Source organism: Salvelinus namaycush, unplaced genomic scaffold (genome assembly GCF_016432855.1).
Source record: "Salvelinus namaycush isolate Seneca unplaced genomic scaffold, SaNama_1.0 Scaffold1260, whole genome shotgun sequence".
In the NCBI taxonomy this organism is placed as follows: Eukaryota; Metazoa; Chordata; class Actinopteri; order Salmoniformes; family Salmonidae; genus Salvelinus; species Salvelinus namaycush.
This window is the reverse complement of record NW_024057965.1, coordinates 6,346-18,361: the sequence shown is the minus strand read 5'-3', so window position 1 is coordinate 18,361 and position 12,016 is coordinate 6,346. Positions and strand designations below refer to the sequence as shown.

Here is a 12,016-nt window from a genome sequence, read left to right as displayed (position 1 = left end):
ACACATTACCCCCCTCCCCCTTTGTTTTTACACTGCTGCTACTCACTGTTTATTATCTATGCATAGTCACTTTACCCCTACCTACGTGTACACATTACCTCGAATAACCTGTACCCTCGCACATTGTTAGTGGTAGTCTCGTTATGTATATACTATATATAGTATGTATATAGTCTTGTTATGTATATACTATATATAGTATGTATATAGTCTCGTTATTGTTATTTTATTGTGTTACTTTTGTTTATTTAGTAAATATTTTCATAACTCTATTTCTTGAACTGCATTGTTGGATAATTAAGGGCTTGTTAAGTAAGCATTTCACGGTAATGTCTACATCTGTTGTATTTGGCGCATGTGACAAATACAATTTGATTTAATTTGATTTGATGATTCACTCTTCACCATCTGGCAGTCCGACGGACGAATCTGGGTTTGCCGGATGCCAGAAGAACACTACCTGCCCGAATGCATAGCCAGGGGCGCAACGTTCACTGGGGACATGGCCCCCACATTCTGAAATTGCATTTTTGTCCCCCCCAGTTTTATCATTGGAACGTGATACAAAAAGCGGTGTGCTTTAGGACCATGCGGACGCCTCCGAGGAGTCGGGCAAGCTTCTTGGAGTGTTTATCCGACTGGATAAAATATATATATATATATATATATATATACATATATCCCCCCCACCTCTAAAACCAAAGTTGCGCCCCTAGTGCCAGCTGTAAAGTTTGGTGGAGGAGGAAAAATGGTCTGGGGCTGTTTTTCATGGTTAGGGCTAGGCTCCTGAGTTCCTGCAAAATCAGAAAACTACAGCTTACAATGACATTCTAGATGATTCTGTGCTTCCAACTTTGTGGCAACAGTTTGGGCAAGGGCCTTTCCTGTTTCAGCATGACAATGCCCACGTGCACAAAGCGAGGTCCATACAGAAATGATTTGTTGAGATCGGTGCGGTGGAACTTGACTGGCCTGCACAGAGCCCTGACCTCAACCCCATCGAACACCTTTGGGATGAATCGGAACACAGACTGCGAGCCAGGCCTAATCGCCCAACATCAGTGCCCGACCTCATTAATGGTCTTGTGGCTGAATGGAAGCAAGTCCCAGCAGCAACGTTCCAACATCTTCCCAGAAAAGTGGAGCATAGGGGGGACCAACTCCATATTAATGCTCATGATTTTGAAATGAGATGTTCGACAAGCAGGTGTCCAAATACTTTTGCATTGTCGACATGCAGAGTATATGTTCACACTATGAGATTGGAATAATACTGTGAAATTGTGAAAATGATGATAATGTCCTTTTAGTGTTAGAGCTGTTTGAAAAGACCGCCTGAAATTTCAGCCTGTTTTGGTGGGATGGAGTTTTGGCCTTCACGGTGACATCACCATGCAGGAAATTAGTTAATACACCAATAAGACACAGAGTTCCAAACCTCTCTGCCAATAACAGCACATTTTCAGTTTTCCCTTCCCAACTCAGAAACTCACAGACTAGTCTTGGCAAAATTCTTGCTTAAGAAATAGCTCTTTGCTAAGAAACTATTTTTGTTTCTTTTGAACATTTTATTTGAAAACAATCACAGTAAGGTAGTTAATTGTTACCCAGAAATAATTTGATATTCAGATAAAAATGGCTTTGTTGGACCTGTAAGGTATTTCTGTCATCTAGACTATCTAAGGTATTTTAGGTACGTCAGGTACTTGAAGTATTTGTTAGCTCTATTTTCTCATCTCTCACTAAATTATGACTTTTAGGAAACTCTAAAATGGTACTCATCTTCTCTCTCCCCATTTCTCTCTCCCCCTTCTCTTCCTCTCCCCCTTCTCTTCCTCTCCCCCTTCTCTCTCTCTCTCTCTCTCTCCCCCTTCTCTCTTTCTTTCTATTTAGTCAAATAAGCCTGAGGGCAGATTGATTAGCCTGAGTACAGATTGATAAACCTGAGGGCAGATTGATAAGCCTGAGGGCAGATTGATAAGCCTGAGTACAGATTGATAAGCCTGAGTACAGATTGATAAGCCTGAGGGCAGATTGATAAGCCTGAGGGCAGATTGATAAACCTGAGGGCAGATTGATAAGCCTGAGGGCAGATTGATAAGCCTGAGGGCAGATTGATAAACCTGAGGGCAGATTGATAAGCCTGAGTGCAGATTGATAAGCCTAAGGGCAGATTGATAAGCCTGAGTACAGATTGATAAACCTGAGGGCAGATTGATAAGCCTGAGGGCAGATTGATAAACCTGAGGGCAGATTGATAAGCCTGAGGGCAGATTGATAAACCTGAGGGCAGATTGATAAGCCTGAGGGCAGATTGATAAACCTGAGGGCAGATTGATAAGCCTGAGGGCAGATTGATAAACCTGAGGGCAGATTGATAAGCCTGAGGGCAGATTGATAAGCCTGAGGGCAGATTGATAAGCCTGAGGGCAGATTGTACACATAATCCACTGATGGATATAGGTTTATAAACAGTCCTCATAAGAGTAGGATTACAAAACTGTTTGGCATTGTTTCTCTCTGATTGTAAAGGTTAGGATTTGGGTAAGATTTTTCTAGATCTTTGCCTGTGGGCAACTCCTACCCAACATGTCCTAATATCACCCAGAGGGAGTAGAGCTTTAACCTGGCCATGTGGATCAGACCAGACCTATGAAGGCCTTAACTAGAGCCCTGAGGCACAGTGATGAGTCAAGCCCAGGAAGACTACCCTTCCCTGGGTAGGACATTGCGTGTTTACGTGTTTACTGCTTGGTAGGGTATGCTCTGTATGCTCTCGTTGGCTGGCCCTCGCTTCATACTCTTAGCCAAACCCACTGGCTCCAGGTCATCTACAAGACCCTGCTAGGTAAAGTCCCCCCTTATCTCAGCTCGCTGGTCACCATAGCAGCACCTACCTGTAGCACGCGCTCCAGCAGGTATATCTCACTGGTCACCCCCAAAGCCAATTCTTCCTTTGGCCGCCTCTCCTTCCAGTTCTCTGCTACCAATGACTGGAACGAACTGCAAAAATCTCTGAAGCTGGAGACTCTTACCTCCCTCACTAGCTTTAAGCATCAGCTGTCAGAGCAGCTCACAGATCACTGCACCTGTACATAGCTCATCTGTAAATAGCCCATCCAATCTACCTCATCTCCATACTGTATTTATTTTTTTATCTTGCTTCTTTACACCCCAGTATGTCTACTTGCACATTCATCTTCTGCACATTTTACCATTCCAGTGTTTAATTGCTATATTGTAATTCATTCACCACCATGGCCTATTTATTGCCTTACCTCTCTTATCCTACCTCATTTGCACATGCTGTATATAGATTTTTCTACTGTATTATCGATTGTGTTTGTTTATTCCATGTGTAACTCTGTGTTGTTGTATGTGTCGAACTGCTTTGCCTTATCTTGGCCAGGTCGCAGTTGTAAATGAGAACTTGCTCTCAACTGGCCTACCTGGTTAAATAAAGGTGAAATAAAATGTAAAAAATAAATATGGTCCCCTAAGTCCATTCTTACCTTTACTGTCATCTCTGCCACAAAGATCGCTGTGAAGATGTAGTTGGATAATGTGAGGAAGATGCGCTCCTGCAGAGAAAGAGAGAGAGAGAGACAAAGGCAGAGAGAGGAAGACATAGAGAGAGAGAGAGAGATAGAGAGAGACAAAGGCAGAGAGAGGGAGACATAGAGAGAAAGAGACAGAGAGAGACAAAGGCAGAGAGAGGGAAACATAGAGAGAGAGACAGAGAGAGAAAGGCAGAGAGAGAGAGATAGAGAGAGACAAAGGCAGAGAGAGGGAGACATAGAAAGAAAGAGACAGAGAGATACAAAGGCAGAGAGAGGGAAACATAGAGAGAGAGACAGAGAGAGAAAGGCAGAGAGAGAGAGATAGAGAGAGACAAAGGCAGAGAGAGGAAGACAGAGACATAGAGAGAGAGACAGAGAGAGAGAGAGAGAAAGAGAGAGACAAAGGCAGAGAGAGGGAGACATAGAGAGAGATAGAGAAAGAGACAGAGCGAGATGGAGAAAGAAAGACAAAGACAGAGAGAGGGAGACAGAGAGACACAATTAGACCCACCAGATCATGAGAAAACAAAAAGATAATTACTTGACACATTGGAAAGAATTTACAAAAAAAACGCAAACTAGAATGCTATTTGCCCCTAAACAGAGAGTACACAATGGCAGAATACCTGACCACTGTGACTGACCCAAACTTAAGGAACGCTTTGACTATGTACAGACTCAGTGAGCATAGCCTTGCTATTGAGAAAGGACGCCGTAGGCAGACCTGGCTCTCAAGAGAATGTGCACACTGCCCACAAAATGAGGTGGAAACTGAGCTGCACTTCCTAACCTCCTGCCCAATGTATGACCATATTAGAGGCACACATTCCCTCAGAATACACAGATCCACAAAGAATTTGAAAACAAACCCAATTTTGATAAACTCCCATATCTACTGGGTGAATTACCACAGTGTGCCATCACAGCAGCAGCATTTGTGCCCTGTTGCCACAAGAAAAGGGCAACCAGTGAAGAACAAACACCACTGTAAATACAACCCATATTTATGTTAATGTATTTTCCCCTTTGTACATCGTTACAACACTGCATATATACATAATATGACATTTGAAATGTCTTTATTCTTTTGGAACTTCTGTGAGTGTAATGTTTACTGTTCGATTTTATTGTTTATTTCACTTTTGTTTATTATCTACTTCACTTGCTTTGGCAATGTTAACATATGTTTCCAATGCCAATAAAGCCCCTTGAATTGAATTGAATTGAATTGAGGAGACAAAGAGAGAGACAAAGAGAAACAGAGAGAGAGAGACAGAGACACAGATACATAGAGAGAGACAGAGAAAGACAGAAAGACAGAGACAGAGACAGAGATACATAGAGAGAGACAAAGAGAAACAGAGAGAAAGAGAGACAGAGACACAGATACATAGAGAGAGACAGAGAAAGACAGAAAGACAGAGACAGAGGTCAGTGTTCTGTTAAGGGGGATGAGAAAGTGTTTGGGAATCTAAACAAGGGTTCAGGAAAGAAAACAAGCATGGTAAACGGACTGTACAGACCCTTGCAACACAAACACGCACCCTTCAGCGTGGTCAAGTGAATGTGTGTGTTGTGTGTGTTGTGTATATGTGTGTGTGTGTGTGTGTGTGTGGGTGAACTTTCATTCCCATGCGCTCATGCTTACTTCCGAGTAAGACTAGTTCATATCCACAACAGAGTCCCTGGGAGTCTTTGCGTTGACACAATCGTTTTTTTGTTTAAGAAATGTTTCAGAGGTCCGTGGGGGACCCCAGTCATTCCTATCCTCTGTGACTATGTAATGTTTATAATTAAATTCATTATAAATGAACAGATCGTGAAATGAAGGGAGGAAGCAGGGAAATAGAAGAGAGAGAGAGACAGTGAGAGAGAGAGGACAGAGAGAGAGACAGAGAGAGAGAGAGAGAGAGAGATAAAGGGAGGGCGAGAGAGAGAAGTAGCCTCTAAAGTAATTTAGGATTAACTTTGCTATATATATTCTGACAGTGAGTGAGAGTGAAGTAGAAATAGAAGGAGAGGAGATTCCAAAAGACAGTGACAGACACAGAGTAAAACATCTCTATCCCTCCACTCATCTAGTATGTCTCATCCCTCCATCTTCTGCTGAGGCTTGCTGCCTTTCGCCAAATGACTTCCGTATACAGTTAGTTTAGATCTCCTGTCCTTTCCTCTCTCGTCCTCTCCTTTCTCTCTCATCCTCTCCTTCCTCTCTCGTCCTCTCCTTCCTCTCTCGTCCTCTCCTTCCTCTCTCGTCCTCTCCTTCCTCTCTCATCATCTCCTTCCTCTCTCATCATCTCCTTCCTCTCGTCCTCTCCTTTCCTCTCTCGTCCTCTCCTTTCCTCTCTCGTCCTCTCCTTCCTCTCTCGTCCTCTCCTTCCTCTCTCGTCCTCTCCTTCCTCTCTCGTCCTCTCCTTCCTCTCTCGTCCTCTCCTTCCTCTCTCGTCCTCTCCGTCTTTCTCCTCTCGTCCTCTCTCGTCCTCTCCTTCCTCTCGTTTCCTCTCTCATCCTCCCCTTCCTCTCTCGTCCTCTCTTTCCTCTCTCATCCTCTCATTTTCTCTCCTGTCCTCTCCTTCCTCTCTCGTCCTCTCCATCTTTCTCCTCTCGTCCTCTCTCGTCCTCTCCTTCCTCTCATTTCCTCTCTCATCCTCTCCTTCCTCTCTCATCCTCTCATTTCCTCTCTCGTCCTTTCCTGTCCTCTCCTTTCCTCTCCTGTCCTCTCCTTCCTCTCCTGTCCTCTCCTTCCTCTCCTGTCCTCTCCTTCCTCTCTCTTTCCTCTCTCATCCTCTCATTTTCTCTCCTGTCCTCTCCTTCCTCTCTCGTCCTCTCCGTCTTTCTCCTCTCGTCCTCTCTCGTCCTCTCCTTCCTCTCATTTCCTCTCTCAACCTCTCCTTCCTCTCTCGTCCTCTCTTTCCTCTCTCGTCCTCTCATTTCCTCTCTCGTCCTCTCCTTTCTCTCTCGTCCTCTCCTTCCTCTCTCGTCCTATCCTTCCTCTCTCGTCCTCTCCTTCCTCTCTCATCCTCTCCTTCCTCTCTCATCCTCTCCTTCCTCTCTCATCATCTCCTTCCTCTCTCATCATCTCCTTCCTCTCATCCTCTCATTTCCTCTCTCGTCCTCTCCTTTCTCTCTCGTCCTCTCCTTCCTCTCTCGTCCTCTCCTTCCTCTCGTCCTCTCCTTTCCTCTCTCGTCCTCTCCTTCCTCTCTCGTCCTCTCCTTCCTCTCGTCCTCTCCTTTCCTCTCTCGTCCTCTCCTTCCTCTCTCGTCCTCTCCTTCCTCTCTCGTCCTCTCTTTCCTCTCTCGTCCTCTCCTTCCTCTCTCGTCCTCTCCTTCCTCTCTCGTCCTCTCCGTCTTTCTCCTCTCGTCCTCTCTCGTCCTCTCCTTCCTCTCGTTTCCTCTCTCATCCTCCCCTTCCTCTCTCGTCCTCTCTTTCCTCTCTCATCCTCTCATTTTCTCTCCTGTCCTCTCCTTCCTCTCTCGTCCTCTCCATCTTTCTCCTCTCGTCCTCTCTCGTCCTCTCCTTCCTCTCGTTTCCTCTCTCATCCTCTCCTTCCTCTCTCATCCTCTCATTTCCTCTCTCGTCCTTTCCTGTCCTCTCCTTTCCTCTCCTGTCCTCTCCTTTCCTCTCCGTCCTCTCCTTTCCTCTCCTTCCTCTCCTGTCCTCTCCTTCCTCTCTCGTCCTCTCTCGTCCTCTCCGTCTTTCTCCTCTCGTCCTCTCCTTCCTCTCGTTTCCTCTCTCAACCTCTCCTTCCTCTCTCGTCCTCTCTTTCCTCTCTCATCCTCTCATTTCCTCTCTCGTCCCCTCCTGTCCTCTCCTTTCCTCTCCTGTCCTCTCCTTTCCTCTCTCGTCCTCGCCTTCTTTCTCCTCTCTCATCCTCTCTCGTCCTCTCTCGTCCTCTCCCTTCCTCTCTCGTCATCTCCATCCTCTCTCGTCGTCTCCTTGCTTTCTCCTCTCTCGTCCTCTCCTGTCCTTTCCTCTCTCGTCCTCTCTCGTCCTCTCCTTTCATCTCGCGTCCTCTCCTTTCCTCTCTCGTCCTCTCCTTCCTCTCTTATCCTCTCCTTCCTCTTTCGTCCTCTCCTTTCCTCTCTCGTCCTCTCCTTCCTCTCTTATCCTCTCCTTCCTCTCTTGTCCTCTCCTTCCTCTCTCGTCCTCTCCTTTCTCCTCTCTTGTTCTCTCCTTTCTCCTCTCTCATCCTCTCCTTCTTTCTCCTCTCCTTCTTTCTCCTCTCTCGTCCTCTCCTTCCTTTCCTTCTCCTCTTCTCTCCTTTCCTATTTTACATCCCTCAACATACAATCAGTTATGAAAAAACAACTGTCGACATTATTCATTATTTTCCAGCCCAGTCAACCTCATAATAACCCCTAAAGATGAAACATTGACTAAATGTCTGTTGTACCATGAATTCATTTCATGAACCAAAGCCAGTAACTAAGCAGATGTTGTTTGTAGTGGTGTTAAAACATCAAGAGCCTGACAACCACATTGTGATACGTGGTGCCAAACTGGAGAATCATTTTTGAAACACTAAATCAATTATTCACCCAACATTCCACACTAAATGTGATCATTACCAAAGGAAAAATGTATTGTTCTGCAAATGCATCAGAGAAACACATAGCTGTTTACTGCTGTGTATATGGGACAGGTCAAATAAGATACCGTGGAAGTATGTACAGTGTGGTCTGAAATGATTGACACCCTTGATGAAGATGAGCAAAAATGACTGTTTAAAATAAAGACTTGTAATACCGAGTCATATTCGATGGACAAAAAAAAAAGGGAAATTATATTATTTTATACTAATGCAATTGCTCGGAGGAGATTTTGTTTAACAGGTAATATATTTCTTCTCTCAAAAAGGTAGGGGTCCAAATTATTGACACCCCTGTTTTCAATACCTTTCAATAGGATAACAGCACTGAGCCTTTCTCTAAAATGTTTAATGAGTTGGCGAACACATTGGGAGGGATCTTAGACCGTTCATCCATACAGAATCCATCTAGATCCTTAATATCCTTCATCTGTACAGAATCCTTCCAGATCCTTAATCTGTGGTCATGGATTGCCATCTTCAATTCAAACAAGAAGTTTTCAATGGTTTTCATGTATTCTTAATTCGAAGCAAAATCCACCACTGGTGCGCGTGGTGAAAGAGCTCTATTTTCATGTCATCCAACAAACGTAAACGTCTGGAGATTACTAAACGGCGTTGGCACTTGGATTGAAACTGGTACTTTGATCAGATGACATAAAAAATAGAGCTCTATGGCCAAGTGAATCAGTGGTGGGTTTGGCATCAAAATTAGAATGCATGACCAGAAAATAACCCCATACCTACTGTAAAATATGGTGGATCGGTGATGTTTTGAGGCTATTTTGTTTCCACTGGTCCTGGGCCCTTGTTAAAGTCAACGGCATCATCAACTTTACCCAGTACCAGGATATTTTACCCAAACACCTGGTTGCTTCTGCCAGGAGGCTGAAACTTGGCTGCAAGTGTAACTTCTAGTAAGACAATAACCCCAAACTCACATCAATATCTACAAAGAAATATGAATTGGCCTCAAAATCTAAATTTTGCAAAGGCCATCTCAGTTAGAATCGAAGAGGTTAGACAATTTTTTTAATCTTTCTTTAACTAGGCAAGTCAGTTAAGAACAAATTCTTATTTTGAATGACGGCCTAGGAACAGTGGGTTAACTGCCTTGTTCAGGGGCAGAACAACAGATTTTTACCTTGTCAGCTCGGGGATTCGATCTTGCAACCTTTCGGCGGTTACTAGTCCAACGCTCTAACCACTAGGCAACCTGCTGCTCCATAAGCACAGACCTAGGATATCAAGGATCTGGAAATATTATGTATGGAGGAATGGTTTTAGATCACTCCCAATCTCCAATCTCAATATTTTAGAATAAGGCTCAGTGCTGCTATCTTCGCAAGGTGAGGTATTGAAAGATATTGGAAACAGAGGGGTCAAGCATTATATTACTTGTTAAACAAAATCTCTTTCTGTGAGAATTTTGTATTATAATAAAATAATATAATATCGCAATATTTTAAAGAAGAAATATAGCTCAGTGTTTTAATTATTTATTTTATAGAGGAATTATTTCTCATCTTTAAAAGGGTGTCAACAAATTCGGGCCCCACTTTATATACGCAGCAAAACCAATAAACTCCGCAGTATTTACTAGTTATCTATAATGACAGACAAATCGCCACGGTCTCTAGCAAACGCAACTCCCAATCAAGGCTTTTTAGAAAACAACTAGGTTATCTACTTCAGAGTAAACGGTACAAGGTCTTACTCCCATCGCTTTACAGACAAGTGAAATTGCAAAAAGAGGCTGTGGAAGGCTACTGTACATGAGTAAGCATGCTGCCAAATCAATAACTGACACTGCGTTTTTTCTTAATAAAATTTTGACTAAATCTCTAGCGAATGTAACTCACAATCAAAGCCATTCATTCTAAACCACCAACAGTATATACACACCAGATACAAACCAATCAGATTCAGCAATAACCCAGGCCATTGAGATGGAGGCACAATAACATCAGCTCTGTGTGCTCTGTGTGTGTGTGTGTGTGTGTGTGTGTGTGTGTGTGTGTGTGTGTGTGTGTGTGTGTGTGTGTGTGTGTGTGTGTGTGTGTGTGTGTGTGTGTGTGTGTTTGGCCTGCTAGCTATGGTGGGGAGATCTCTGACAGGCAATACAATCTCCATTTGCATCCAATTTCAATAATCACCTCATTACAGCGGCTTGGAATTACAGCGAGAGCACCAAATGAGAAATATATGTGCATCTAAATGTTTTCCACTGATTACAGTGTGTGTGTGTGTGTGTGTGTGTGTGTGTGTGTGTGTGTGTGTGTGTGTGTGTGTGTGTGTGTGTGTCACTCACCACGCTATATGCCTCTATTCTTGGCCTCTCCATGGCGATGGTGATGCAGTTGAGGAAGATAATGACCAGAACGATGTGGTCAAACATCTTGTGGGTTATTATCTTGTTGCACGCCATTCGAAAACTGGAAAACACACACACACACATCGTCATTCATAAAATAAACGTGTATATAATTGGAAAACACAATATGATGAGGGATAAGTAAAGTACAACATCCCAGACTGTAGTATGATCTGATAAACACCCTTGTGGTCTAAATTAATAAAGCATATTGCACGTTAACAATATTGTCCACTCAGAAGTGAGGATGTTGGAACCACATACATTCCCTTCTCACATCCATAGTAATTCAACGAACCACAGCTGAATAACTGGCAATTAAGTCTAAGCTTCATTAACTGAAACAGAAACGGGCATAACATACAGAAGAGAACCCACTCTGACGGTTCCTGTCTGTCATAATGTACAGTAGAGAACCCACTCTGAAGGATCCTGTCTGTCATAATGTACAGTAGAGAACCCACTCTGAAGGATCCTGTCTGTCATAATGTATAGAAGAGAACCCACTCTGACGGATCCTGTCTGTCATAATGTACAGAAGAGAACCCACTCTGAAGGATCCTGTCTGTCATAATGTACAGAAGAGAACCCACTCTGACGGATCCTGTCTGTCATAATGTACAGTAGAGAACCCACTCTGAAGGATCCTGTCTGTCATAATGTACAGAAGAGAACCCACTCTGAAGGATCCTGTCTGTCATAACGTACAGAAGAGAACCCACTCTGAGGGATCCTGTCTGTCATAATGTACAGAAGAGAACCCACTCTGAAGGATCCTGTCTGTCATAATGTATAGAAGAGAACCCACTCTGACGGATCCTGTCTGTCATAATGTACAGAAGAGAACCCACTCTGAAGGATCCTGTCTGTCATAATGTACAGAAGAGAACCCACTCTGACGGATCCTGTCTGTCATAATGTACAGTAGAGAACCCACTCTGAAGGATCCTGTCTGTCATAATGTACAGAAGAGAACCCACTCTGAAGGATCCTGTCTGTCATAACGTACAGAAGAGAACCCACTCTGAGGGATCCTGTCTGTCATAATGTACAGAAGAGAACCCACTCTGAAGGATCCTGTCTGTCATAATGTATAGAAGAGAACCCACTCTGACGGTTCCTGTCTGTCATAATGTACAGTAGAGAACCCACTCTGAAGGATCCTGTCTGTCATAATGTACAGAATAGAACCCACTCTGACGGATCCTGTCTGTCATAATGTACAGAAGAGAACCCACTCTGACGGATCCTGTCTGTCATAATGTACAGTAGAGAACCCACTCTGACGGATCCTGTCTGTCATAATGTACAGAAGAGAACCCACTCTGACGGATCCTGTCTGTCATAATGTACAGAATAGAACCCACTCTGACGGTTCCTGTCTGTCATAATGTACAGAATAGAACCCACTCTGACGGTTCCTGTCTGTCATAATGTACAGTAGAGAACCCACTCTGACGGATCCTGTCTGTCATAATGTATAGAAGAGAACC

General features: G+C 43.8%; 1 protein-coding gene across 1 annotated transcript in view; it reads right to left on the bottom strand.

Annotated features, from left to right (window-relative positions):
• LOC120036238 (voltage-dependent T-type calcium channel subunit alpha-1G-like) overlaps nucleotides 1-10,584 on the bottom strand; it is a gene marked incomplete at both ends in the record, with an annotated part of 47,062 nt that extends 36,478 nt beyond the window's left edge. The window contains 2 exons of the mRNA XM_038982718.1: nucleotides 3,513-3,581; nucleotides 10,461-10,584. Coding sequence (XP_038838646.1) covers nucleotides 3,513-3,581; nucleotides 10,461-10,584 — 193 coding nt within the window. The remainder of the gene's footprint in view (nucleotides 1-3,512; nucleotides 3,582-10,460) is intronic.
• Between the last annotated feature and the right edge of the window lie 1,432 nt (nucleotides 10,585-12,016).